The sequence below is a fragment of the Ranitomeya variabilis genome, chromosome 5 (assembly GCF_051348905.1).
Source record: "Ranitomeya variabilis isolate aRanVar5 chromosome 5, aRanVar5.hap1, whole genome shotgun sequence".
Taxonomy (NCBI): Eukaryota; Metazoa; Chordata; class Amphibia; order Anura; family Dendrobatidae; genus Ranitomeya; species Ranitomeya variabilis.
This window is the reverse complement of record NC_135236.1, coordinates 121,742,683-121,769,886: the sequence shown is the minus strand read 5'-3', so window position 1 is coordinate 121,769,886 and position 27,204 is coordinate 121,742,683. Positions and strand designations below refer to the sequence as shown.

General features: G+C 41.4%; 1 protein-coding gene across 1 annotated transcript in view; it reads left to right on the top strand.

Annotated features, from left to right (window-relative positions):
• Window positions 1–17,068, top strand: part of MINAR1 (membrane integral NOTCH2 associated receptor 1) — a 110,962-nt gene extending 93,894 nt beyond the window's left edge. The window contains exons 3-4 of the mRNA XM_077263166.1: window positions 23–277; window positions 14,521–17,068. Of these exons, the coding sequence (XP_077119281.1) occupies window positions 23–277; window positions 14,521–14,718 (453 nt within the window). The 3' untranslated portion in view covers window positions 14,719–17,068. The remainder of the gene's footprint in view (window positions 1–22; window positions 278–14,520) is intronic.
• Window positions 17,069–27,204: the final 10,136 nt, after the last annotated feature.

Genomic DNA, 27,204 nt, shown 5'->3' with positions numbered 1-27,204 from the left:
GTATCTTTGATATTTGCTGCAGGTGGATCGCCAGCATGAAATACCTCATTTGCACAGAATGCCAAAACCAGCCAGGGAATCCTATATGGTGGAACAAGTGTTCAGCCCTCACCCTTATCCAGCATCTCTGAAGTCCCACATGAAAAGCAACCCCATTTATACAGACATGCGCCTAACAGAAATGGCAGAGTTAAAACGAACTCAACCATCATGGACAATAGAAGAATATGCACACAACTCAGGAGAGAAAGGGCGTCTGACGGCACTGGATCTCCAGGTAAATTATAATATATACACTATTCTCATGACTGCTTACAAAGCAAATATCTGTGTGAACAGCAACGAAATTAGAACCTTTAACTACCTAACTCTGCACACAACTCAGAGTTTACTATATTATATACAGCTATGGCCAAAAGTGTTGGTACCCTTGAAATTGTTCCAGAAAATAAAGTATTTCTACCATAAAATTATTGCAATTACACTTATGTTGTTATACACATAGTTATTTCCTCTGTGCATATTGGAACAACCCGGAAAAAAAGACAAACTAGGCATAATTTCACACAAAAGCCCCAAAATGGTCAGGACAAAATTCTTGGCACCCTTATCTTCAACTTAATATTTGGTTAACCCCTTTCTGACATCTGACGTACTATCCCGTTGAGGTGGGATGGGCCCGTATGACCACCGACGGGATAAAACGTCATATGCGATCGGCCGCGCTCACGGGGGGAGCGCGGCCGATCGCGGCCGGGTGTCAGCTGGCTATCGCAGCTGACATCCGGCACTATGTGTCAGGAGTGGTCACGGACCGCCCCCGGCACATTAACCCCTGGCACACTGCGATCAAACATGATCGCAGTGTACCGGCGGTACAGGGAAGCATCGCGCAGGGAGGGGGCTCCCTGCGTGCTTCCCTGAGACGATCGGTACAAGGCGATGTACTCACCTTGTACCGAGCATCTCCTCCCTGCAGTCCCCGGATCCAAAATGGCCGCGGGGCTGCATCCGGGTCCTGCAGGGAGTACTTCCGGGTCCACAGCAGGCGCTGGTAAGCCTGTACGGCTGTATGTCAGATCGCTGATCTAACAGAGTGCTGTGCAAACTGTCAGATCAGCGATCTGTGATGTCCCCCCCTGGGACAAAGTAAAAAAAAAACAAAAAAAATTTCCACATGTGTAAAAAAAAAAAAAATCCTAAATAAAGAAAAAAAAATATTCCCATAAATACATTTCTTTATCTAAAAAAAACAAAAAAAAACTATAAAAGTACACATATTTAGTATTGCCGCGTCCGTAATGACCCAACCTATAAAACTGTCCCACTAGTTAACCCCTTCAGTGAACACCGTAAGAAAAAAAAAAAAAAGAACCAAAAAGCAACGCTTTATTATCATACCGCCGAACAAAAAGTGGAACACGCGATCAAAAAGACGGATATAAATAACCATGGTACAGCTGAAAACGTCATCTTGTCCCGCAAAAAACGAGCCGCCATACAGCATCATAAGTAAAAAAATAAAAAAGTTATAGTCCTCAGAATAAAGCGATGCCAAAATAATTATTTTTTCTATAAAATAGCTTTTATCGTATAAAAGCGCCAAAACATAAAAAAATGATATAAATGAGATATCGCTGTAATCGCACGGACATGAAGAATAAAACTGCTTTATCAATTTTACCAAACGTGGAACGGTATAAACGCCTCCCCCAAAAGAAATTCATGAATAGCTGGTTTTTGGTCATTCTGCGTCACAAAAATCGGAATAAAAAGTGATCAAAAACTGTCACGTGTCCGAAAACATTACCAATAAAAACGTCAACTCATCCTGCAAAATACAAGACCTCACATGACTGTGGACCAAAATATGGAAAAATTATAGGTCTCAAAATGTGGAGACGCAAAAACTTTTTTGCTATAAAAAGCGTCTTTTAGTGTGTGACAGCTGCCAATCATAAAAATCTGATATAAAAACCGCCATAAAAGTAAATCAAACCCCCCTTCATCACCCCCTTAGTTAGGGAAAAATAATAAAATAAAAAAAAATTATTTATTTCCATTTTCCCATTAGGGCTGAGGTTAGGGCTAGGGTTAGGGCTAGGGATGGGGCTAAAGTTAGGGTTAGGGTTGGGGCTAAAGTTAGGGTTAGGGTTGGGGCTAAAGTTAGGGTTAGGGTTGGGGCTAAAGTTAGGGTTAGGGTTTGGATTACATTTACGTTTGGGATTAGGGTTGGGATTAGAGTTAGGGGTGTGTCAGGGTTAGGGTTACCATTGGGATTAGGGTTAGGGGTGTGTTTGCATTAGGGTTTCAGGTAGAATTGGGGAGTTTCCACTGTTCAGGCACATCAGGGGCTCTCCAAACGCGACATGGCGTCCGATCTCAATTCCAGCCAATTCTGAGTTGAAAAAATAAAACAGTGCTCCTTCCCTTCCGAGCTCTCCCGTGCACCCAAACAGGGGTTTACCCCAACATATGGGGTTTCAGCGTACTCGGGACAAATTGGACAATAACTTTTGGGATCGAAGTTCTCTTGTTATCCTTGGGAAAATAAAAATTTGGGGGGCTAAAAATCATTTTTGTGGGAAAAAAATATTTTTTATTTTGACGGCTCTGCGTTGTAAACTGTAGCGAAACACTTGCGGGTTCAAAGTTCTCACAACACATCTAGATAAGTTCCTTGGGAGGTCTAGTTTCCAATATGGGGTCACTTGTGGGGGGTTTCTACTGTTTGGGTACATCAGGGGCTCTGCAAATGCAACGTGACGCCTGCAGACCAATCCATCTAAGTCTGCATTCCAAATGGCGCTCCTTCCCTTCCGAGCTCTGCCATGCACCCAAACAGTCGTTTACCCCCACATATGGGGTATCAGCGTATTCAGGACAAATTGCACAACAACTTTTAGGGTACAATTTCTTCTCTTACCCTTGGGAAAATAAAAAATTGGGGGCGAAAGATCATTTTTGTGAAAAAATATGATTTTTTATTTTTACAGCTCTGCATTATAAACTTCTGTGAAGCACTTGTTGGGTCAAAGTGCTCACCATACATCTAGATAAGTTCCTTAAGGGGTCTACTTTCCAAAATGGTGTCACATGTGGGGGGTTTCAATGTTTAGGCACATCAGGGGCTCTCCAAATGCAACATGGCGTCCCATCTCAATTCCAGCCAATTTTGCATTGAAAAGTCAAATGGCGCTCCTTCCCTTCCGAGCTCTGCCATGCACCCAAACAGTGGTTTACCCCCACATATGGGGTATCAGCGTACTCAGGACAAATTGTACAACAACTTTTGGGGTCCACTTTCTCCTGTTACCCTTGGTAAAATAAAACAAATTGGAGCTGAAGTACATTTTTTGTGAAAAAAATTAAATGTTCATTTTTTTTAAACATTCCAAAAATTCCTGTGAAACACCTGAAGGGTTAATAAACTTCTTGAATGTGGTTTTGAGCACCTTGAGGGGTGCAGTTTTTAGAACGGTGTCACACTTGGTTATTTTGTATCATATAGACCCCTCAAAATGACTTCAAATGTGATGTGGTCCCTGAGAAAAAATGGTGTTGTAAAATTGAGAAATTGCTGGTCAACTTTTAACCCTTATAACTCCCTAACAAAAAAAAAATTTGATTCCAAAACTGTGCTGATGTAAAGTAGACATGTGGGAAATGCTACTTATTAAGCATTTTGTGTGACATATCTCTGTGATTTAAGGCCCAAAAAATTCAAATTTGGAAAATTGCAAAATTTTAAAAATTTTCACCAAATTTCCGCTTTTTTCACAAATAAGGTAATATCAAAGAAATTTTACCACTATCGTGAAGTACAATATGTCTCGAGAAAAGAATGTCAGAATCATCGGGATCCGTTAAAGCGTTCCAGAGTTATAACCTCATAAAGGGACAGTGGTCAGAATTGTAAAAATTGGCCTGGTCATTAACGTGCAAACCACCTTTGGGGATAAAGGGGTTAAACACCTTTTGGAATAAATAACTGCAATCAATTGTTTCATGTAACCATCAACAAGCTTCTTACACCTCTCAACTGGAATTTTTGATCACTCTTCTTTTGCAAATTGCTCCAGGTCTCTCATATGGGTCTCTTCTCCCAAGCAATTTTAAGATCTCTACACAGGTGTTCAATGGGATTTAGATCTGGACTCATTGCAGGCCACTTGAGAACTCTCCAGCACTTCATTTCCATGTATTTCTTGGTGGTTTTAGAAGAATATTTGGGATCATTGTCCTGCTCCAAGAGAAATGACCTAGGACAAAACCCCAGCTTTCTGACACTGGGCACTACAATGCAACCAAAAATTAATTGGTAATCTTCAGATTTCATAATGCCTTGCACACAGTGCCAGAGGCAGCAAAACAACCCCCAAACATTTTTGAACCTCCATCCTGTTTCACTGAAGGTACTGTGTTCTTTTCTTTGTAGACCTCATTCTGTTTCAGTAAACAGTACACTTATGTGCTTTACCAAAAATCTATATCTTGATCTCATCTGTCTACAAGATGCTTTCTCAGAAGGATTTTGGTTTACTTACATACAGTTTGGCAAACTGAACTCTAGCTTTTTTATGTGCCAGCAGTGGGGTCCGCCTGGGTCTCCTGCTGTAGCATTACATTTCATTTAAATGTCAGTGTATAGTTCGCTCTAACACTGATGCATCCTGAGCCTTCACAACAGCTTGAATTTGTTTGGAACTTCATTGAGGCTGCTTATCCACCATCCAGACTATCACGCGTTGCATCCTTTCATAAATCTTTCTCTGCCGTCCACATCCAGGGACATTAGCCATAGTGTTATGTGTTGTAAAGCTACTTAATTATATTGCTCATCGTGGACAAACATCAAGATCTCTGATGATGGACTTGTAACCTTCAGATTGTTGATATTGTCCAACGTTTTTGGTTCTCAAATCCTCAGACAGTTCTATTCCTCTATTTCTGTTCTGTTCTCCATGCTTACTGTGACACATACAGACACACAATGCAAAGACTGAGTCATCTTCTTCCCTTTTGATCTGGTTTCTGGTGTGATTTTCATATTACCCACACTTGTTACTTGCCACAGGTGAGTTTGAACAAGAATCATACACTTGAAACAAAGTTATTTACCCACAATTCTGGAAGAGTGCCAAGAATTTTGTCAGGCCCTTTATTGGGTTTTTGTGTGAAATTATGTTAAATTTGCCTTTTTCCCCTCTGTTTTTTGGTGTGTTGTTCCAATACTTACAAAAAAAAAATAGCATGTGTAAAACAAAACGTATAATTGCACAAATTTTCTGGAAGAAAATACTCCATTTTCTGGAACAATTTCAAAGGTGCCAACACTTTTGGCCACAAGTGTATACTCTAGGCAATCCTTATTAGCAAATCACTTCAACAGCACATATCGCTCTCCTCTCGTCATGATCAATACAGTGTATTGCACTGCGTAAGATTAAATTTACTTGTCTGTTTGAACTTTACATCTGTTTGATCCTCTAAAGCAGGGGTGGGGAACCTCAGGTCCCCGGGCCATTTACGGCCCTCGATGACCTTTTATCAGGACCCCGAGCAGATTCTCAGGGACCGCATTCTTGGGAAGGGAGGAGTATTTTGATTACAACCAGCTCATTAATTTCTATTTGCTCTTTTTAGCACATACACGCTGTGTTCCCTACTGAACACTGAAGGGCATGCAATGAAAGATTACGTCCTGAAACCAGTGCCAGAGTCAGGATGTACTTTGTGGGTGGAGTTTGTACGGCCCCCGAAGGATGGTATAAATAGCCAAATGGCCCTTGGCAGAAAAAAGATTTCCCACCCCTGTTCTAAAGAGAACAGAGAAATGCAATTCATGTGCAAAACGGATCCATTGCATAACAGATGCAAATTAATTTAGAGGAAACCATTGATTATTATGGTTCCATTATTTGTCAGTTTTTAACCTGGAAGAAAAAGTTCAACATGCAGATGAATTCTTTTTGTGTTTTCCTCTAACTTGAACAGACAAAAGTACCGTAATGTGCAAACAAAAATGTGAACTTAATGAAACATCTTTAAGAAATCTGAGCCTTTAAAGAGTAACCATAGTTTTAATTTTTATTTAATAAATCAATCGTCCACATGAAAATAAGGAACTTTTTAGTATATCTTGTTAGAGAAATCTGCTTCATTCACCTCTTGGACTGACCATTAATTTTCAATTCACAGGTAAACTCTGTATTCAGTGAAGTTAGATTGCCACATTGCTGAAATACGAGATGGCAGTTGGTGCTTTGAACATTCTATGGAAGTGGAGTGGAGCTGGAGGCAGGCACAGACATTCTGCTGCAAGTTCTCCTGAAACCACAGCTGTAATTCTCCATAGAAATTTAGGATCACCCACTACCATCTAATAAATCAGCAATTAGACGATCTGTATTCACTAAAGAGAGATTTTAACCATGAACTGAGAATTTTAAGAATGATTAGTTCATGAGAAGAAAGAAGCATATTTCTGTAATAAGACATACGGTATTCCCAAATTTCTTGTTTTCACGTGTAGTATTGATTTATGAAGAAAATTAAAAGTACAGTTACTTTTTAATGCTAACAAAGCATTACCTAGCCTGGATACATTATAGCAAACTCTCAGCTATGATAAGTATTAGGTATATACACATTTTCAGTCTCTGGATGTGTACAGTCACGGTTTCATCTTTCCTGCAGCCTAGGGATGCTGGAGTGACAGCTCCGATGTCCTATGGGATATGGAGTGTGTTGGACTTTCAGTGCTGTGAGTGACAGTCCAGTCATCCAATTTGATCATGGGGCTAGCTGGGCTGTCAGCATTTTGACTGACAGCCCTGCTACTCAATCTGGCCCAGCTTGAGGGCGTTTCTCCAGGTGCCTCCTTTCCTTGGTGATTTGCTAGCTGTAGCTTAGTCTTGTGTGTGCTTAGTTCTGTGCCTGATTGTTTCTGATTCTCTGATCTTATTGCCGGACCTAGGATTTGTCACGACCATTCATGTGGATTATCCCTTCAGCTCTTAACGCTCTCTGACTTAAGGTACCTTACCCCGGACTTGGTCTTAGACTATCCGTTTAGCTTACTCCCTTGTCGTGACATACCTTCCTGGCATTTGACCCCAGACTGTTACCTGACCAGTGACCACGCTTTTGTTTTGCACCCCCCTCCCCGTACCACGAGCCCTTCTGGTATCTGACCTAAAACCTCCTGACTACCTTGTCTCATCGCTTGTCTGTCGCATATACAAGGTTATTCCCATTCACTTACAACACAGAGATATTGAAAATATTGAAAAAATGAAACAAAGAATATATTAAAATATGATTATGGACACCCCTGTGTACATTTTGCTAAGTTAAACTATGTATTTTGTAAAATAAAACATATTTTCTATTGGCTCTAATTAAAAAATGTAACACCATGTGAGTTGTGCAGACTGCATGTATTCCCATACACCGCAAGCTGCTCAATTCTGTTCAGTGTTAAAGGGAACCTGTCACCACTTTTTTGTTCGATCAACTAAAAATATCATTTAATTGCTTGTCAGGTATGCATTCCACATCTACATTTGAAACCCCCCGACACCCCATGCATCACCCATAAAAACCTTTTTAATTTGTCCTGCGCTGTATGTTAATCTGTTCAGTCCTGTCCGGTGGGCGTTGCCTCTGTTCCCTCACTCCACCCCTCCTCGGCTTGCTGTACGCATTCTTCGCCGTGAATCTCACAGAGCGCGTACAGACTTTGCACGTGCACATTGCAATGTGACCGCGCGCGTGCGCAGTATGCTTGCCCAAAGGCGGGCAAAGCTGAAAAGCAGTAAGGCGCAGTACTGGCGCATGCGCCATACTGCTTTTCGGCTTTGCCCGCAATTGGGCAAAGCATACGCGCTCTGCGAGATTCACGGCGAAGAATGCGTACAGCAAGCCGAGGAGGGGTGGAGTGAGGGAACAGAGGCAACGCCCATCGGACTGGACTGAACAGATTAACATACAGTGCGGGACAAACTAAAAAGGTTTTTATGGGTGATGCATGGGGTGTAGGGGGGTTTCAAATGTAGATGTGGAATGCATACCTGACAAGCAATTAAATGATATTTTTAGCTGATAGAGCAAAAAAGTGGTGAGAAGTTCCCTTTAAAAGGACCGTGTCAGCACAAAATGACAGCTCAAACATAGCAAAATACTCTATAAAAAACATACCGGTAAGCCTCATAAAAATCAGATTTTCGGTGTTCAAATCTATTGATGAGTTTGCTAGAAGTCATTCTTTGATCAAATACGCTAATGAGGTGCACCATCCCATCTACTTGTCATCTATCTGCCATTTTGAGGGAACTGTAAAGCCAAACGTGTCAGTCAACGAAGAGAAGGTGGGAAGATAGATGGAAATTAAATAGGTGGGAAGATGAGCTTCTCAGAAACAGTATGTGGGCGATTAATTAAGATGTTTATGTTAGACAGATTTGGACACTAAAAATACAATTTATATTGAGGCTGTGTCCACTACAAGGTGCTGGGCTGGGTTTGAAGAGTCATTCTGTGCTGACAGACAGCCTTTTAATGGGTGAGATGGCTCTTTGTCAGGACAGTCTCTAGCACTTCTCCTGTAATGTAAACTCAAATTTAATCAAACCAATTAAAAAAAAATCAGCTTAGACAATCTGTCAGGAGAGAAGTGAATCGAGCAGTTAGAATGGAAGAATAATGAAGAAGAAGAAGACAAGCATCACAAAATGTTTAGGAGAAACCCATTGCAAATATATTTCATTTAATTAAAGCACCACTCCAGGTGTTTTTTTTGTTTTACCGCTGGAGTGGTGCTTTGAATATAAGGTACTTGCACTTAGTCTGATACGTACCTGCCACCATCTTCCCCTTCCATCGACATTGCTTTTTGAAGTTCGTGACGTTCCGGATCGCCCCAGTGTTTCATGGCGCGAGCCGACGATCATAACCCCATAGAAGTCTATGAGGAGCTCAGTCTGGCTTTCATTTACTTCTATTGAGAGCTTGTGATGTAACTTCTGACGTAAAGTCAGTCAGAAGTTGTGGTCACAAGATGATATCGTGGGACCGGAGAGACACCAAAAAAAGGAGAAGGTGCTGGAGGAAGGGTATAAGACTGGAGGCAAGGACATTACATTAGAGGCACCACTCCAGTGATAAAGAAAAAAAATGCTCTAATGGTGCTTTTAACAAAAAAAAAATCTGTATTTACAAAGGCATTCAATACTACGCCAATGTCGGACTCCATCCCTTTGCTGTGGGCTCCAGCACAGAGCTCACATCTTTTCTGGCACATGTCAGCTGTTTTGAACAGCTGACATGTGCCTAACAGCCATGGGTGGAATCGCAATCTACCCGCGGCTGTTAACTAGTTAAATGCTGCTGTCAATCTCTGACAGAGACATTTAATGCGTGCTTCCGGCAAGCATGCCGGAATTCCCAGCCAATGAGTCAGCATGACAACCAGAGGTCTCCATCAGACCTCTAGGTTTGTCACTGCCAGATTGCTTTGAGCACCGACTGGTGGTCGGCGCTCATAGCAAGTGAGCAATTCTGCTACATACAGGCAATCTGATCATCACCTGTATGTAGCAGTTACAATCGGATTATGGAAGCTTCTAGTCTCCCATGGAGACTATGGAAGCATGTCAAAAGTAAAAAAAAGTTTTTAAAAATATAAAAAAATAACAGTTCAAATCACCCCCTTTCGCCCCATTCAAAATAAAACAAAAAAAAATCAAACATACACATATTTGGCATCACTGAGTACAAAATTGCCTGATCTATTAATATAAAAAAGAATTAACCTGATTGCTCAACGAGATAAAGTGAAAAAAGTCAAAACGCCATAATTACGTTTTTTTGATCACCGCAACATTGCATTAAAATGCAATGACGGGCAATCAAAAGATCGTATTTGCACCAAAATGGTATCATTACTGATACACATTATGTCTGTTTACCTTGTGGCGACGCTCTGTTCCTGCAGATAAATCACAGGGCCCTATGTATAGGGTGCAGAGATTCCGGATGTGTGCAATGAACACATCCAGAATCACCGTGCGTACAGAAGGGGCGGCGCTTTGGGCGGAGCGGGTTTTCCGCTCCGTCCAAAGTGCCGTCATTACGGACCGTGGACACGCACCCTTATAGTGCTCTGCTTTTTACTTCCTGAAGCAGCTTCAGTCACATGCCGTTGACATCACACAGTTCCTGCATCGACCAGAAGCAGATTCTACTTGAACAGTGTGTACTACTGGAACGGGAGCCCGAAGCTGTTGTCACCGGCCCGGACAGTGCTCCCTTTTTATCAGTCTAAATAGACTGCAACGTTCATACTAGAAGTCCCAGACCAGGATTTTACATAAATCATCCCAGAGACATTTTTTGTCTGGACATCTGCACACCAGACAACAGGGTTCCCATAAGGTACACCATATCCCACTAGGACTTGAGGTCTAAAAGCCAATATACACCATCTCTCTGATTAATCCCCTCCTTGTCCAGGCTGAAAGTTTTGGTGGGCGTCCCACTCTGGCAGGTTTGTTGTGGTACCATGTTCTTTCCATTTGATGATAATGAATTTGATTGTGCTCTGGGGGATCATCAGAGATTGGGATATTGTTTTTTATAATCCAACCGTGACTTGTACTTCTCAACAACTTTGTCCCTGACTTGTTTGGAGATCTCCTTAGTCTTCATGGTGGTGTTTGGTTAGTGAAGCCTCTTGCTTAATGGTGTTGCAGCCTCTGTGGCTTTTCAGAAAAGCTGTGAATATATTGACAGACCATGTGACACATAGATTCCACACAGGTGGACTTCCTTTCCCTAAGCATGTGACTTATGAAGGTAATTGCTTGCACCAGAAATTTTTAGGGGATTCATAGCAAAAGGGGTGAATGCATATGCACATGCCTAATTTTAGTTATTTGATCCCATAAATTTTATTTATGCCTATATGTTTCTCACTTCATTTCACCAACTTAGACTATTTAGTGCTGATGCATCACACACAGTTTGGATTATAAAAATATTTAAACACAGGTTGTAATGTAACAAATTAGGAAATAGGGGGTGAATATGTTTGCAAGCCACTGTATACCTTGAATGTGTTTAAAAAGGACAGACTTAGGGCTCATTCAGAAGTCAGTGATTTTCTTACACTCATAATATGGTTTTGAGTTTCATCAGTTATTTTTTATTATTATTATTATACATTTTTTATAGCGCCATTTATTCCATGGCGCTTTACATGTGAAAAGGGGGAAAATATAGACAAATACAATAAACATGAGCAAAAAAACAAGGCACTTACAGGTACAGAAGAAGAGAGGACCTTGCCCGCGAGGGCTCACAGTCTGCAGGGGATGGGTGAGGATACATGAGGAGAGAGTAGATCTGGTTGTGCGGCGGTTCAGTAGGTTGAGGATCACTGTAGGCTGTCGGCTTGTCGGAAGAGGTGGGTCTTCAGGTTCTTTTTGAATGTTTCTATGGTAGGCAAGAGTCTGATGTGTTGGGTTTGAGAGTTCCAGAGCATGGGGGAAGCATGGGTGAAGGCTTGGATGCGGTTGTGGGAATAAGAGATAAGAGGGGAGTAGAGAAGGAGATCTTGTGAGGATCAAAGGTTGCGTGTAGGTAAGTACTGGGAGACCATGTCACAGATGTATGGAGGAGACAGGTTCTAGATGGCTTTTTCATAGTAAGGGTTTTGAACTGGAGTCTCTGGATGATAGGAAGCCATTGAAGGGCTTGGCATAGGGGAGAGGTTGGGTGGTTGGGTAATAGCGGGGAGACAGGTAGATTAGTCGGGCAGCAGAGTGTAGGATGGAATGAAGTGGTGCCAGAGTGCTAGAGGGGAGGCCAGAGAGTAGGAGGTTGCAGTAGTCAAGGCGGGAAATAATAAGGGCGTACACTAGTGTTTTTGTGGTTTCGTGGTTAAGGAATGCGTGGATCCGGGAAATATTTTTGAGTTTGAGATGGCAGGAGGAGGCAAGGGCTTGGATATGTGGCTTGAAAGAGAGGGCAGAGTCGAGGATCACCCCGAGGCACCGAGCATGTGGGACTGGGGAAAGTGAGCAGCCATTGACATTGATGGATAGGTCTGGTGGAGGGGTAGAGTGAGATGGGGAAAGATGATGAATTCTGTTTTGTCCATGTTCAGTTTTAGAAAGCAAGCAGAAAAGAAGGCAGAGATAGCAGACAGACAGTGTGGTATTTTGTTGAGTAAGGAGGTGAGGTCAATTCCGGATATATAGATCTGTATGTGATTGGCATAGAAATGATACTGCAAACCATGGGATTCTATGAGATGTCCCAGGCCGAAGGTGTAGATGGAGACTAGTAGGGGTCCTAGAACTGAGCTTTGAGGAATACCGATAGACAAGGTGCGAGGTGAGGAGGTGGTGTGGGAGAGGAAAATACTGAATGTTCGGTCTGTTAGATATGACGAGATCCAGGATAGGGACCAGTCTGCGATGCCAAGAGATGAGAGAATCTGTAGCAGGAGGGAGTTGTCCACAGTGTCAAAGGCAGAAGACAGGTCAAGGAGAAGTAGGACAGAGTAGTGTCGCCTGCTCTTGGCGGTTAGTAGGTCATTGTGACTTTAGTTAGGGCAGTTTCAGTTGAGTGATGGGGTCGGAAGCCAGATTGTAACCGGTCAAAGAGGGAGCAGCAGGAGAGGTGGGAGGCCAGCTCAAGATGGACATGCTGTTCCAGTAGTTTTGAGGCATAAGGGAGAAGAGATATCGGGCGATAGCTAGGCACAGAGGATGGGTCGAGGGAAGGCTTTTTGAGGATAGGTGTGATTTTGGCATGTTTGAAGGATGAGGGGAAGACACCAGTTGTGAGTGAGAGGTTGAAGAGGTGTGTTAGGGTTGGGATGAAGACTGTGGCGAGGTTAGGGATGAGGTGGGACTGGAGCGGGTCAAGCGTGCAAGTGGTGAGGTGTCATCTTGACAGGAGAGTGGAGAGCTGATCTTCTGTCATGGTGGAGAAGCTGGTTTTGGAGGAACAGGGTTGCGCAGCTAAGAGGGGCATTGGGCGCTGTTGGCCAAAGCTTTCTCTGATCGTATTGATCTTCTGTTTAAAGAAAGAGGCAAAGTCTTCAGCAGAAATGAGAGGGGAGGGAGGAGGTGCTGGGGGATGGAGTAGCGAATTGAAAGTGTTGAAAAGCTGTTTAGGGTTGTGAGACAGGGAGGATATGAGATGAGAAGATTGTTTTGCGGCAGTGAGCGTGGACTTGAAGCTGGAGAGGGAATACTTGTATGCAATGAAGTGGTCGGCAGAGCGGGATCGCTTCCATCTCCACTCAGCGACCCTGGAAGCCTGTCTCAGTTCTTTGTTGTTACTGTGGTGTTATAAAAAGAGGCAGCAGCATCTGTGTCATGAAAGGAAGCTATGTCTGTAAGAGGGAGAAGGAACTAAGAGAGAGATTGTAAATTGAGGTGTTTGAGATTTCTGAGAGGGTGAGTGAGTATGTGGAGTGGGGGTTGCACACTGGGAGAGGAGAGGGAAGAGAATGTCAGTAGGTTGTGGTCAGATGGGGAGGAGTGAGTTAGTGAGATTAGTAAGGGAACAGAAGCGGGCAAAGATAAGGTCTAGTGTGTGACTATCTTTGTGAGTGGCTGCAGAGGACCACTGAGTGAGGCAGAAGGAGGCAGTGAGCGATAAAAGTTTAGAGGCAGCTGAGGTAGAAGTATCAATGGGGATATTGTAGTCACTCATGATGATAGTGGGGATGTCAGCAGAGAGGAAATGAAGTAGCCAGGTGGTGAAGTGGTCAAGAAAGGTGGAGATGGCTAGTTCTGGGGGCGGTAGATGACAGCCAGCTGGAGGTTGGAGGGGGAATAGATGCGGACGGAGTGCACCTCAAATGAGGAAAGAGCAGTGGAGGGTGGTAGCGGAATTGGAATAAAGGAGCAGGGTTATTTATCAAGGTTTCAGCAGAGTTGGGTCAGTGTCAGTTTCTGTTATCAAAATGTTATAATTTTTGTAGGTTTTTCAAACTTCTCCTATTAAACAATCCATGCTAAAGACAGTACGCTCAAGAATGGCATCTGTGTTGTCTGATTTTTTTTTCACTGACCCACAGACTTGCATTGGCAAGCTTGATCGGAGATTTGGATCAAACTGGGACATATCTCCATGCTTTTTTGCAAAGAACTCAGTCCACGAAATGACTCGGACATGTGAACAGCCACAACTATAATAGGTACAAGTACTATCCATGAGAAACACAGACAGAACTCGCACACGAAAAGCTGAAGTCTGAATAAGCCCTAAAGACCAGCCAAAAAGGGAAGCATGTTAGAACGGGGATGTGTAGATACCAAACACTCAGTTGGGATGTGAACGTGGCTGATGGAAAAAAAATTACATATGAAGTAAATTTCTGAAAATAAAAATGAAAATCAGACTCATTGTAGATGCAATTTACAATCAGAATGTCGTATGTAACAGAAAGATCTGAGGTTTTATAACTGTTGAGGTCTACTGTGTTTTTTTTCTTTATAGACTCAGGAATCCTTGAACCCCAATAACCTGGAGTTTTGGATGGAAGACATCTACACTCCGGGTTACGACTCATTGCTGAAAAGAAAGGAAGCAGAATTCCGGCGAACCAAGGTCTGTAAGATGGCGGCACTCATCACCGCAGCTGCCTGTACGGTAATCCTAGTGATTGTGGTACCCATTTGCACCATGAAGTCATAATCCCTAAAAACAGACTGCTCAACCTGCATTCTCAATTTATACTGTATAGTGACCAGGAATGGATAATGAAGGCTACTGATAGACATAAGTGGCAGTGAAATGAATGAGAAGAAACTAAGAGATATAGAACAATATATAGGACACTCACAATGTACACATTACAAGAATGATGCTGGCATTTTCTAAGAACTCAGATGAAAGGAGTAGGAATTACACTATGGCATGTACCCTCTTGCAGTTTATGTAAATGGATTATAGAGACTACAAATCCTCCTCCCTCCAGAGAGATCCTCTTGGACAGTCATCACATGCTATAAAAGCCACCACAAAGAAGACATATCAAGCTAACACATGCACAGACCTCAAAGATGTGAATTCAGCATTCATCTGCATAAGGGAGAAGAGGAACAAGACATTTAGAGGACACAGTGAACAGCCAAAGACGTGATGCAGCATCGACTGAACAGCAATACACAATCATTCCATCTTTCGTGCCTTTCTTCGATACATTGACAGCAATTTTTGCTTTTAGCATTACATTATTTTTTTATTTAACTATTAGAGTAATTTGCCTCTTACATGGTTTTGTCAGAGAAGTTCAAAACCATGATGACCCATATATGCCACCCTCAGTGAGCTCTCAATACCTGCATATGGAGTTAATGGACTCAAAGTTGTCACTCCCTGGTGTGGATAGTTAGGTTAAGCATGATTGTTATTTAGTAATGACAGTGGAAGAATGTGTCTAAAAAACTGTAATGTGCAAAGCTGACATTTATACAGGTGGGTATATCTTGATTCCCTTTTCCTCCATTAACATAGACATTTAAAGAGGACCTATCACCTCCTGGGAAACATCATGAAGTAAAAGGATACCGAAATATAACTTTCTCAAATATTTAAAATTAGGAAAAGTAAAAAAAAAGTCCTCACTAGTCCTAAAACCTCTTGTACCTTAAGAGAAGGAGGCTGAGGTAGGGTTCTCTACTGTCTCACTATATTGACAGTTGTGTGAGACTTCCTGCTTCTGACTATGGATACACAACTGTGTGGATGGAGGCTGCGTGTAAATAGAGGGGAGAACCATGCTATTATCTGGTTTTCTACTGAATGTAGTGTTATGCAAAGCAAGATGGGTTCCTGTGTATTATAGAGCATCAGGAAGAGAAGGAGACAAACAGTTACAGAGGTAAAACTTGTCAAGTCTCCCCAGTGTGTTTGCTATATGCTTGGGGGTATGTAGCTAGTAACTTAGATTATGAAGAAGTAATTATTTCCTGGCATTGCAGATTAACTCTTTAAAGGCAGCTGCATATTTCTGCTCCTCCTTTATCTGCACTGTAAAACTTGTCAAGTCTCCCCAGTGTGTCTGCTATATGCTTGGAGGGTATGTAGCTAGTGACTTAGATTATGGAGAAGCAATTATGTCCTCCTACTGCAGATGATTAACTCTTTATAAGCAGCTGCATATTTCTGCTCCTCCTTTATCTGCGCTGCAGAATACACAGGGACATCAAAGTAAAACCTGCATCCTGGTAATACTAAGCAAATCATCTACTTTGTTAACGATGAATTTGACAGAAGTCTTATACTTTCATTTACTGTCACTTTATGTGTTTTTCATAGAAACGATAGGTCCTTTTTAAGTCCATGACTGATTGTTAAAGGGGTTGTCCAAGATTTATAAAACGCTGCTATTTTTCTCCAGGAACAGTACCACTCCTGTCAGTTGGCAGTGACTGTTGTGAAAACTCATTCCCATTCCAGTAAAATGGGATGAGCAGCAATACCAGGCCCTGCTACTGGACAGGAGAGGCACTATTTAAAGAAAAAGCTGTTTATTTCTTGTTTATTCCTGTTATGCATAAAAGTTCAAGGTGGGAAATTGCCTTCCTCGCAATACATTAAAAGCAGCATAGACTCAACCTGTATTAAAAGGGCAAGCTATTTTCTTACTCCTAAAATACTGCAAATAAAAAAGTCAGATTATTTACAAGAGCAAAGACATTGAGAAATGTTAACTATATTATATAGATATATATTGTATAATGTGAATGTATAAGAATATGCATTGTACTTAATACTACTATTAGCATGAATTCTATATTATATACAGAAACATAATATTTAATATTAAAGTGCCATGTCCTCTGGGTCAGGCATCTCAGATAGGTTATCTATTGAGCTAAGTTAGATATCTTTCTGGTCTATAAATTAAAAAAAAATTGGAAAGACCAAATAAGCGATATTTGTAATCATCAGCAAATTTCTAAAGATTAAAATGTGTAAAATCTATGGACAAGAAGAATGTAAGAGGAAAGTATTATTTCATTAAAATATTTGAAATGGACTATTTGTGTCTTGTGTATGAGGAAGAGTTTTCAGCAATCTAAATTTCATCACAGGCAGGATTACAATGACAGGTATGAAGCGATGGCCAGGGGACCACCATGGTGCAGGAAGACTACTGTACACAAGATGAGGTGCAAACAACAAAGGGTAGATTTATTGGAAGGCAAGGGATGAAGTAAATGAGGAAGATGCAAACAGGGGTATACAATGGCAAAAGACAATTTACAAGAGTTATAAACGTTATTTTTCCCATAAAATAGCACGGTGCTCCAACTATTACAGACTCAAAATATGTCTAACCAGCAAATGTAAACAATAAACAGGTGATGATGCTACTCTACGTATAACCTCCCTGGCCTTTACTAAGCAGGCCACACGGCTCCCGTGTACTAACTATTGAAGCCTACACTAGGCCCTAACAGGTGCACCAAACAGGGACAAACTCACGGTGATGTTGGAGAATCAGATCCAGTCCCAGGGGGGCCCCCAGCAGTCTAATATGGTGGTGCGCACGGCTTTCTGTCAGCTCTGTGAAGTGTGGTCTTCTCCTTGCTTCTGGATCCTAGGGATGCTCCTGGAAACTGAAAATCCCTTTCTCTGTATCTTCGTGGCTCTCTTGCAGCTATATCAGGACACAGTTCCTTTCTTTTTCAGCTATCAGCACAAAAAGTCCTCTCTGCAGCAGCCTCAGCTCACACACGCTGCTCCAGCTCCACACCTGCACTCTGCCAGACTAGTTCATCACACCGACTATTGCAGGGGAGAAGCAGAACATTCCATCACACCAGACAAGGGGGTGCAGCCTCTTAAAGTGACAGCGTGTTCCTTACTGTCCATAACAGCACCACCCTCTTACAGGTACACAGGCACCTCTATACACAGCTGATAACATTCAGACGAAATTATGTCACAGTTCCCCCTCCCTTCACAATAATTTTTGCACACACTCATTAGATGCTTCAATACAAAACATAGGGTCTGAGTCAGTCTATTGATACTAATGTACATGTAAATTTCCTGAAAAAATAGGAAGTGCGAGAGTGTAGCATAGCCCTAATGGCCAATGTGAAAACTAAGATTTCTAATTTTGAAATGATATACAAAAACTAGTTTATCACAATAACCTGATTCAAACAGTAGGTCTAATTCTGATAACACATTGCCTTTAAATTAGCTTAAATGACTTATCTTGCTAACCAATATAATTTAAAGGAAAGCTGGCAGCAAAAAAAAAAAGGTATCTACCTGCAGCATGGTGGTGATCTGCATGATATGTAACAGTGTAATTGGAAGTCGGGTTACACAAAGAACATGACGTTATATTCTCCCTGCAGCCACTTGCTTCCAGTCATCAGGGTGGTGCCGGGGCTGTGATCAGTCATCGATCACTACACCGTGAGTACGCTGTAATCTCGACCACTCATCCTTGACTGACATCCTGCCTGCTCTGTACTGTACTGTATTCATACTATTTTTTTCTATGTATACTTGCACATTGACAGTGTAAACAGGTTACTTGACTGCATCAGTGGAGACAATGAGGAGACAGTGGTGCTAAACCAACACTATTTATTTGACTAACACAGAAAGAAAATCTATCTATTTTTCGGATTATAAGACACACTTTTTCTCCAAATTTTTTTTTTGTGAAAATGGGGGTGCACCTTATAATCAAAATTGTAGCTACGGTGGAGCTTACCGGCTGCAGTGGAGCAGGGTACCAGGGTTGCTGCTGCCGGAAGCTTCTGGTGGCAGCAGAGGCATAAATCGGGTGATGGCTGAGGGTTCCACCGACATTTTGTGACAGCTCGGAACCCATGCTTTCCATACTCTACTATTCGGTGGACTCCGGGAAAATGGCCGCCGGAAGCGGCGCAAGTGAAAATTGAGATCTCTGCACCGAAGTCGTATTTCCTGAGATGTCAAATGCGAATGCACCACCTCGTACCAGCCTTGAGCATGCAGCATCTCCTGCTTCTGCCGGCAGCAACCCTGCCACCTGGGACCCAGCTCCACCACTGCGGTCCCCCAGGTATGCTACCACAAAATAGGATTATAACAGGCATCATTTTATTTATTATAAAAAAATTTTTTTCCTATTTTCCTCCCCCAAAAATTGGGGTGCATCTTATAAACTGGTGCATCTTATAGTCTGCAAAATTAGGTATATGTACAGTATGTGAGTAACAAACAGGTCAATACGGTATGTTATGACACTATCAGAACAAAGCAATGTGACTAGATACAATATCTACTTTATGCAAAGTTATAATATATACTGTATTATCTAGCAGTTAAACGACTATTATTGCCTTTATTTCTCAGCTTAACAGGCGTCACTCTCAGTACAAGGGCTGTTCCTGTTGTAGTCTATGTAGGCTCCACTGATTGTTACATTGGCTCTAGCGGGTGGTCACCGGTATTTTTCGCTAGGCCACAAGTCCAATATATGCGAGTAACCGGGCATACAGTGTGCTCGTTACACTAGCTGTCTCTGTTCACTGAAGCAAGGCCCCACACCACACCCTGTACCGTACGTCGACACTGGAAGTAATGAAGGATCCTCTGCTACAGCTGGAGCGGCTCCTGAGCCTGGTTCCGATCTGGTCTCAGTCTTCTACTGAATCAGCTTATGGATCTTCTACTGGCGCTGCTTACGGTGTTCTACCAGCTTAGGCTACGGATCTTCCTCCAGCATCTGACCGTTGTCTGACCCTTCTGTGGCCATGGTGGTTGTAAGCCCACTTCATGGCCACACGACCTGCCTGGTACAGGTTCTGCCACCAACTCGCCCCTTCTCGGCCTTTTTTGTATTTTGTGGCTGCGACACAGGTGTCATATGACCAACATTTCAGAGAAGAATATACATGGCTGCAGCTAGGATCGGATTCATGCTACCCGTGATTTGGCCCGCACGAATCAAATGACAGCTTTCTTTTATGAGGATTATCCAACTTTTTAAAATTAATGTCGTCCTGTATAAGCCATCAATATATAATCTGTGAGGATCTGATTATTGGCACTCACTCTGAGGAGCTGTTTGAAGAGACTGCGACTCTGTAGCCATTGACGTGTTTACATCAGCTTGCAGGTTACTTCATGCTTGCCGATGCCATTATTTTTTTAGCAGACTTTCAAGTTGCTCTATTCAATTCAATTAAATAATGCTGCAATAACTATACAGGGTTCTAAAAAACATATCTCCTGGCCCATGGCAAATACTAACCAGCCTGAATGCTGCCACTTCAACCAGCTGATCAGAGGAGGGGCCAGTAGACTGACGCCACCAACCTAGGCCATCAATTTTAAAGGCTGTATAACCCTTTTAGTTATAGATATATCGACTTTTGTTTTCTTTCTATTATTTTCTATGTCTATTGTTGTGCATTTGTTGCTTTAAAGCAGTGTTCCCCAACTCCGGTCCTCAAGAGCCACCAACATGTCATGTTTTCAGGATTTCCTTAGTATTGCCCAGGTGATAATTGCATCGCTTGGAAAGGCAAGAATTCCATCACCTGTGCAATACTAAGGAAATCCTGAAAACATGAGCTGTTGGTGGCTCTTGAGGACCGGCGCTGGGGAACACTGCTTTAAAGGCATATTACTTTGAATTTTTGATCCTGATGCTTTGAAGTTTTCCTCGGTCTATCAGTAAATTTTCCTTTTGTAATATTATAACATTCCCATTCTGTTTATACTTTTCCAAAATGTACACAGTTGACTGGAGACAACCAACCTCTTTAGCCACACACTGTATTGAGTTTTGTTGAACCACCTTTTAATTGCAGACTAATTTGCATACTTAGACATGCTTTACACACATAAACACCATGGACAAAAATATTGAGACAACTGTACATTACAATAACAGATGCTTTTATGCAGGGCTGTGGAGTCGGAGTCGTGGAGTCGGAGTCAGTTTTGGTTGGAGTCGGAGTCGGTAGAAATGTACCGACTCCGACTCCAGCTTTAAAAAAAAATTATTTATATTTCATAATTGAACTTTCATGTGAATTTTATAAATTTTACTCAAATATATATGTTCTATCAAACTATGAACAACAGTGATAAGCAGTTCTGCTGGGTATAGAGACATTTCTTACTTCTTGTGTGTCACTGTTCTCCACTGCCCTTATCTAATCTTATACTTGGTTAACCTCATGCTGCCCAAACCCCCCTACTTACAATGTATGAAACTGAACGTGAAAATGTGTTGCAAATTCTTAGTAGTAAAGCTCCTCCTCTAGACTAGATCTTTACTAGGTGTGCGTCTTCCAAGCATCTCACAGCTGCTACTCAGAAGAGGAAGACTGTAAGAAGTATTATCCTTTCAACAAACTTTGCATCAGTTAACTGTGAGTACATGAGGAATAACAGTATTACTGACCACTATATCAGTTGTACGACCTGGCAATAATTTTGTACAATTGTTTTTAGGAAAACAATTGTCATTTGGATTGTGAATGCAGAATTAAAAACCTGAGAATGTCAAAGAAGCGTCACATTAAATCAGCTGTATTTGAACATTTCACCATCACTCAAGATAGAAAACATTATGTCTGTCAGTGTATGACAAATGATCCAGACGAAAATAAATGCTGTGAAGCCAAGATCAGTACATATTCAGGCAAAGATAAAAATGCTCCTACCAGAGCTTCTAATCTAAAGAGACATTTACAGCGCTTTCATCCAGAAGTACTGAAAGCAGTGGATGAGAAAGACTGCATCCAAACCAATGAACCAGTGCCCAGCTCTTCCAGCCAAACAAAGGAGCAGAGAACTTTGCAGCCATCAGTTGCAAGATATTTTGTCAGTGAAAAAGTTACTGTGACAATGACAGTAGATACATTTAAAAAAACAGATCATAGAGCTTGTTGTAAAGGATAGTGTTCCTATTTTATTATTTTCACGACCAGCTTTTATGTGTCTGAATGGGGAAATGGCCCGCAAGCGTGGTGTTTCTCTGGAGAGAGAGAGTATTAGAAAATTAGTAATCGAAGAAGCTTTTAAACAAAAGGAAGAACTTAAAAAAACTCTCAAGGGACGCTTTCTGTTTCTTAAAATGGATGCCTGCACACGTCAGAGAGTGAACTATTTTGCCATCAATGTCCGATTTGTTTGTGACAAAAATGAAATAGTTACCAAGACATTGGCAGTAAAAGACACCAAAGCTCATCACACCAGTGAGTTTCTCCAGGTCTTGGTGGAAAAGGTTCTGCAAGACTATGAACTTAAAAAAGAGCAAGTTCTTTCTGTCGTAACTGACAATGCTTCAAATATGATAAGTACTATTAAGCTAATGAATCAGAGTAATGATGGTAACCAGCAGCTAGAAGAACATTCTGGGTCCACAGACACAGAAATGTTTAAATTAGAGGAACACAGTATTGTAACTGAGGAGCAAACTGAAGTTGCTTCAGATGAACAGCAACATGATAGTTTAGATGATCTTGTTGAAACTGTGTCAATACCTTCTTTCATTCATCACATGCGCTGTGTTGTGCATACGCTACAGCTGGCTATAAGAGACAGTCTGCAAGAAGGACATGCTGCTGCACTGATTGGCAAGGTGAGAAAATTGGCTACTGTTGCCAGAACCCCTAAAGTTGACTCAATTTTGAAGAGACGTGCTGGAAAAGGGGCAATTATTGATCAAGCCACACGATGGGGCAGTACTTACTTAATGATTCAGCGCTTGGTTGAACTGAAAACCTTTCTTGTAGACATGGCTAACCCTGAACTGATGCTAAATGAAAGTCAGTGGAATCAGGTGACTGAGCTGGAAAAATTGCTAGAGCACCCATTTACAGTGACTAAAAAATTACAAGCAGAGGACTTAACTCCAGTTATTTACAAGGAGTAGAAGAACCTGATGTTTCGCCTGTCCCAAAGAGGAGGGTTAATTGCAAGTGGCATTGCTACATCAATGAAATGGAGAGAGGAGCTACTATTACAAAATAACATTCTTTTGGCAGCTGTTTATGTAGACCCAATGCATCGGATTCTTCTAGATGATCAACAGCTAACTAAAGGAAAAGAAGCTCTGTTTGAAATAGCAGTAAGGATGAAAGGGTTGCAGAACAGTCAGGAGGAACAAGAAGAATTTGGTCGTCCTGCCACATCTTCACCCTCATCAACTGATGAAGAATTTAATTTAGAAAAATATTTGGATCCCAAGGACCGTGCAAAGCGTTCCCGCATAGAAGAAGAGTCATCCCCAAAGAACACAGCCAGTACATTTCAGCAGAATTTTTCATGTGCACTAAAAGAAATTGAGAAATTTGACCGTTCATCAAAAATAACAGTGCAACAAGCAATTCCTCTGTATCCTGACATTGTCAGAGATGTTGCCTGAGTGGTTACTGCTTTGCCATCAACCCAAGTTAGTGTAGAGAGGTTGTTCTCTGCTCTCAAAATAATTAGATCAGATTTGAGGGCATCCATGAAGGAGGATCTGACAGAGGCAATACTTTTTCTGAGGACAAATTTATAGATTTCTTCTTATTAACTGCATAACAGTGTTTATTGCATATTTACTTACAAGAGTTTAGAAAAGTTTATAAAAGTTATTTGCTATATTCTAATTGTATTCTAATAAATATAGTTTTTGCTCTAAGTGGTCTGATTACTTATATGATGGTGAGAAACTGAATAAGCACGATGTTAATATTTTACAACAGTAAATTGATTGTGACGAATTAGCCATTTATGAAGGAGTTGGAGTCGGAGCCGGAGTCGGAACCTGATAAAATCCAGGAGTCGGAGTCACAACTGTGGCTTACTGACTCCACAGCCCTGCTTTTATGGCATTTTATATCCATTATATCCATTATATACATAGGCATTAATATGGAGTCGGTCACATTGCCGCTATAACAGCTTTCACTTTTCTGGGACGTCTTTCTACAAGATTTTGGAAATGTCTGTAGGAATTTTTACCCATTCATCCAGAAGAAGATTTGTTAGGTCAGACACTGATGGAGGAGAGGGCCTTGCTCACAATTTCTGTTCTAATTCATACTAGTGGTGTTGGATGGGGTTGAGGTCAGGGCTCTGTGACCGGTCATGTTCTTCTACTCCAAACTCACCCAACTATGATATTATGGACCTTGCTTTGTGCACTGGGGCACATTCATGAGGAACAGAGAAGGTCCTTCCTCAAACTGTTCCCACAAAGTTGGAAAATACATTTGTCCAAAATGTCTGTATGGTGAAGCAGTAAGATTTCCGCTCACTGAAACTAAGGGACCTTGTCTGACCCTTGAAGAACAACCTCACAGTATTATCCCCTCTCCACCAAACTCTAAAGTTGGCACAATGCAGTCAGCCAGGTAAAGTTTTCTGGCATTCGCCAAAACCTGACTGGTCCGTGAGACTGCCAGATAGAAAAGTACGATTCATAGTTTTTAAGGTTGAAGGTAGACATAAGTCTATTGAGTTCAACCCATTGTTTGCTCCACAGAACACGTTTTTACTGTTCCAGAGTCCAGTGGCAGCTTTACACCACTAACTCCAATGTTTGACATTATGCTTGGAGATGTAAGGCTTGCATGTAACTTTTCGGCCATGAAAACCTATGCGATGGAGCTCCCAGGGCAGTTTGCACTGAATTTATTATCGGGGAGGTCTGCATTTCTAGAGGCTCACTCCACGACCGGGCTCTTTTCCGTTTACATGGTACGCTGCTTGTTGGCTGAGTTGCTGTGGTTGCTTAAGGCCGCGTTCCTACATGCGAAAACGCTTTCCTGCAGGTGTCTGCCCCAAAATTTGCAAAAGCAATCTAATCGGATTATTTGCTGTGTTTTCCCCTTTTGCATGCAGTTTTGATACAGTATTTTCTAATAGTATTTATTTAGAACTAAATTGCCGGGATTTTACACTTAAAATGCAAGTTTGTAATTACATGCATTTCTTCAGGCTTCCCATAGGAGCCAATAGGGAATAAAAACAGTAAAAATGCACAGTGTAACCATGTGTTAAAAAACACAGTAGGCATGAGTGTGAATTAAAGCAGTGTTAAACGCTGCAGATTTTCTGCACAAAAAAACGCATCATTTATATCATGTGGGAATATGGACCACCTGTTCCACTGTTTATTATTGCCCTTTATAGTTGATCACAGAATATTTAGGAGGATAGAAATATAATGAACTGACCTGTTGCAATGGCGGCATTCTACTATAGGACCATGGTCGAATTCAGTGAGCTCTTTATTTTTTCACAATTGTTTACAAGGGCAGGATACATGGCGAAGGGACTGAAAGAAAAAACTAAATTCAGTATACTATATAGTTATATACATATGCCACCAACACCAAACATTGATTTCTGTCAGACCTGCGATTTATGTATTTGTTGAGAAGTTAAAAAAAAAGTGAGTGAGAATCTTCTAATTCCAGTGTTCCATAATTTTTTGCCAAGGACTGAAGGCATTAGAGGAGGATACTACAAGAATGGTACAAATGGCTTGGAGTCACTTTAGTAATTAATATGTTTTCTGTTCAAAACAAGAATTCTCAACATACTGAAATAATAAATAGGATTTCTTTTATCTCTGCAATAAAAACAGATTGTTGGGCGAGTGCATATTCGGGGCAATTCACGAGGGACTTTAAAATGAAGTTAAGAAAAATTCAAAGCAAAACACAAACGGAAATGCCCCAGATGCATAAATAATAGACGCAGAGTGCAAGAAATTGGACCAGAAACCTCCTCCATATAATTCTCTATTAATGAATACATCTGCATTGCAATGACTGTACTGTGCTTTCTGGCAAATGATTCCGTTCATTCAGCTGGTAAGGATCTGATTGTAACTTGTGCAATGTGGATGGTGCAACAATATGTAACCTGAACCTTCAAAGGTTAATGGTGATCAAGGTGTGATGACCTTAGAACTCCAAACTCATATCAGACATTATCAGATGTATTTATTTATGTTACTCACTTATATAGCGCCATTAATTCCCCAGCGTTTTACAGACATTATCATCGCTGTCCCCAATGGGGCTCACAATCTACATTCCCTATCAGTATGTCTTTGGAATGTGGGAGGAAACCGGAGAACCCGGAGGAAACCCACGCAAACACGGGGAGAACATACAAACTCCTTACAGATGTTGTGCTTGGTGGGATTTGAACTCAGGACCACTGAGCCACCGTTCTGCCCATATAGGTTTTATTTGGTTTTTATTCTTCGCTGGACAGTTTTAAGAATCTTGAGATGGGGATGGGTCAAAGCGGAGGGCTAAAAGGTACCAAAATTGATAAAGGGACTCTGTCACTGGGATTTTGCTACCTAATGTGAGAGCAGCATAATGTAGAGATATAGACACTTATTCCAGCTTCTTATCACTCACTGGTATATTTGATGAAGTTTTGATAAAATCACTGTTTATCAAAAGGACTAGTGAACCAGTTGCCATATAGTCCGCCATATGCATGAGCGCTGTATAACCCCGCCCCCACCACTGATTGGCAGCTTTCTGCCTATGCATGGTGTATACATAAAGCAGCCAATCAGTGGTGTGGGTGGAGTAATACACAGCTCGGCATTCAGAGGTTTGCTACATCTGCAGCAGATAAAACAGTGATTTTGTCATAACTGCCTCAAGGAGTCCAGTTATTAGTGACACATCACTGGAATCAGGGTCTCTACCCCTGTATCATGCTGTTGTCAGATGGGATAGAAAAAAACAGGTGACAGATTCTGTATAATGGCATAGATCACAATATGTGCTTAAAATCTGGTGACTATTAAACAATCCAATTGGTGGTATAAAAAATACAGTTCATTTCACACAAGATGTGCCAAAATGGATGCAAAATATTGGTCAGATATATAAAAAAGGTGTAACATACTGTATCTAAGAAGATGTGGCAAATCTATAACGGCAGGCACCACTGTAACATATGGCACTTCTTCTGCTTGGCTGGTCTAGTTTTATGCTGCTTAAATTTAACAAAAGAAATAAATCTCCTCCAATGTTTTCAATGATGAATTAGGTATCACTACACCATGTGCCTGTCTGTTCAGAAATGAGCTCATACCAAAACCTTGCACCTGTTGTAATAGGCTGTTGCACAAAAGACCACAGAGCACCATTTCCAGCAAAATCCCAATATTGGAAATGA